The sequence below is a fragment of the Galeopterus variegatus genome, unplaced genomic scaffold, assembly GCF_000696425.1.
Source record: "Galeopterus variegatus unplaced genomic scaffold, G_variegatus-3.0.2 Scaffold436, whole genome shotgun sequence".
In the NCBI taxonomy this organism is placed as follows: domain Eukaryota; kingdom Metazoa; phylum Chordata; class Mammalia; order Dermoptera; family Cynocephalidae; genus Galeopterus; species Galeopterus variegatus.
Genome location: NW_007726547.1, coordinates 357318 through 359542, shown reverse-complemented (window position 1 = coordinate 359542; position 2225 = coordinate 357318). Strand labels below are relative to the sequence as shown.

At 32.1% G+C, this 2225-nt stretch overlaps 1 protein-coding gene across 14 annotated transcripts in view; it reads left to right on the top strand.

The window, feature by feature from the left end:
* PARD3 (par-3 family cell polarity regulator) overlaps nucleotides 1-2225 on the top strand; it is a 714454-nt gene that overhangs the window by 429983 nt on the left and 282246 nt on the right. For 8 of the 14 annotated variants that reach the window (XM_008568718.1, XM_008568722.1, XM_008568723.1 and 5 more), the window contains one exon: nucleotides 1073-1111. The exons of the other annotated variants lie outside the window; for them this stretch is intronic. In XM_008568718.1, coding sequence (XP_008566940.1) covers nucleotides 1073-1111 — 39 coding nt within the window. The remainder of the gene's footprint in view (nucleotides 1-1072; nucleotides 1112-2225) is intronic. 14 annotated transcript variants of the gene reach the window in all.

Genomic DNA, 2225 nt, shown 5'->3' with positions numbered 1-2225 from the left:
CCACCTGATCCTAAATCTGGAGATGTCTCTATTAAATTGTAAATGAGCACTTAAAAAAAAAAAAAACAACTAAACTCTAGACGTAATTTGATGAAGGCTTAATTTTTCCTCAGTGTATCCAAGCCATGATCGTTAGTATTATTAAATTGCCAAAGCTTAAACACTGCTCTTCAGCAGTCTTTTCCAGAGTTAGTGCCAACATATAGCCAGCTTAAGGTTATGCAGGTTCTTCTTGTCCAATTTTGATCTTCCAGGCTTCTGTTTTTCCCTTCTGCTGCCTACTTTTTTTTCTTGGTTATTTAATTTATTGCTTGTGAGCTTTTCATTGAGGAGTGAGCCAATAGGTGGTCAGTCTATTAAGCACATTGCAGCTGCTTTTCAAGATTTAAAGAATAAAATCCTGAAAACTTAAAGGAGGGCATTTAAAAATTATCTTTGAATCCATTTAGCATAACTCTTTAATTATCTTTGAGTCAAATTAACATAACTCTTTTCCTGTTTGGGTTGTCTGTTTAAATTCTGTGTGTCTAAACATAAATACTTTTGTCAATATGGGCCTTTTTTATAAATCAAACTTATAAGTTACCTATGTAATTAAAACAAGTCTATATTACATGGGAAAAAATTACATTTATCTCTTGTGTGATATTTTAAAGTATAAAGCTAGTGGCTCAGATTGTGGTTCAGACTGTTATTATCCTGCCTAGCTATCAAATGATCCTATACCTTAAAATTTAGATTTGATTGGGAAAATTAAAAAACAAAATTAGAAATAGTGCCATGATTAGGAAAGCAGTTTGGTGAGATTTGTTTTCCTTCAAATAATAAATTAATGCAAACGAGCAAGTAAAAATTTACATATACAAAAATTTCTTAAAATATGCACATTAATAGACACATCAGTGAAAGTTTGGAAGACAGAGTAATACATCAACCATAGCATAATCACCCTTTATATATTTTGTTGATTTTAAGACCCAACAAAATTTCCTTTAAAATAAAGCGTTGTGTCCCTATGTGTTGAAGATGGCTTTGGTCAGTCCGTATTTATGTTTTTCTTCAATTCTTCTAGAATGCAGAGCCAAGCCAGATGCAGATTCCAAAAGAAACGGTAAGAGCTTTGTCTTTTGCAGGATGCAGAAATGTTGAAAGATAAATGGAACTAACTTCTTACTAATTAAATATGAAGTTACTTGTCCTGCCTTTTCCTGGCTCATAATAGTTAATACATGGGTTTATTAAACTCCAAAGTGGTCTTATTTTAAAGTGATTTATTGTTATTACCCCAGATGGAGTATATTTGGTCAGACTGGCATTAAAAAAAAAAAGAGAGAAACATTAGAGTAGTTTTCTATACTTGCATAATAAGAGGGACCAAGAATTGGTGAGCTTAGTAGTTTGACAAATATGCATAGTGTTTCACGAGTTGTGAAATGCTATATTATAAGTAGCTACAAAATGAGGGGAAAAAACAAAACCTGATTTAGGCATAGAAACAAAAGGGAGGGCTTATAGTACAATTAAAAAGTATCANCAAAACCTGATTTAGGCATAGAAACAAAAGGGAGGGCTTATAGTACAATTAAAAAGTATCATAAACAGGAAAATTAAAATGATGTCAGTCATTAGGCTAAACATTGTTGTCATAATAACCATAAAGGGGGTAATTTCTCTGAATAAAAGTCATGTACTCACAGCCCAGATTTAAGTGCAAACACAGTTGTGTCCTTTTTAGGAGACAAATCCTAACACAGAGAACTGAAGGAACAAGTTGAGTTCTAGTAGGCAGAGCTAACATAATGAAAGCACGGATTGCCATATCAGTCTCTGAGATGATGTGCTTGCTACCTGGGGTAAAAAGACAGGGCATTTTATACTGACACATAAGATTATCCATTAGAAAGTCTAGCAATCAGGATCTTTTCTACATAAAACAACATACCACAAAAACATATCATTCCCAAACTGTTGTAAGTAGAAAGAAAATTTAACAAAACCATATCCACAGTGGGTAGTATTAGTACATGTCTTTCCAAAAATTGTCATATTAAGTAGACAAAAAATGTAAGAATTTGAATAACATGATTAAGACGTTTGATTTTCTGTTCAAATTTATAAGCGACCACTTTGAACTAATTAGTATTATTTTCAAATATGTAATGATTCTAAAAATGGATGACAAATCAGACTCAGAGGAAAGTATTACACATTAATAAGAATGGGTT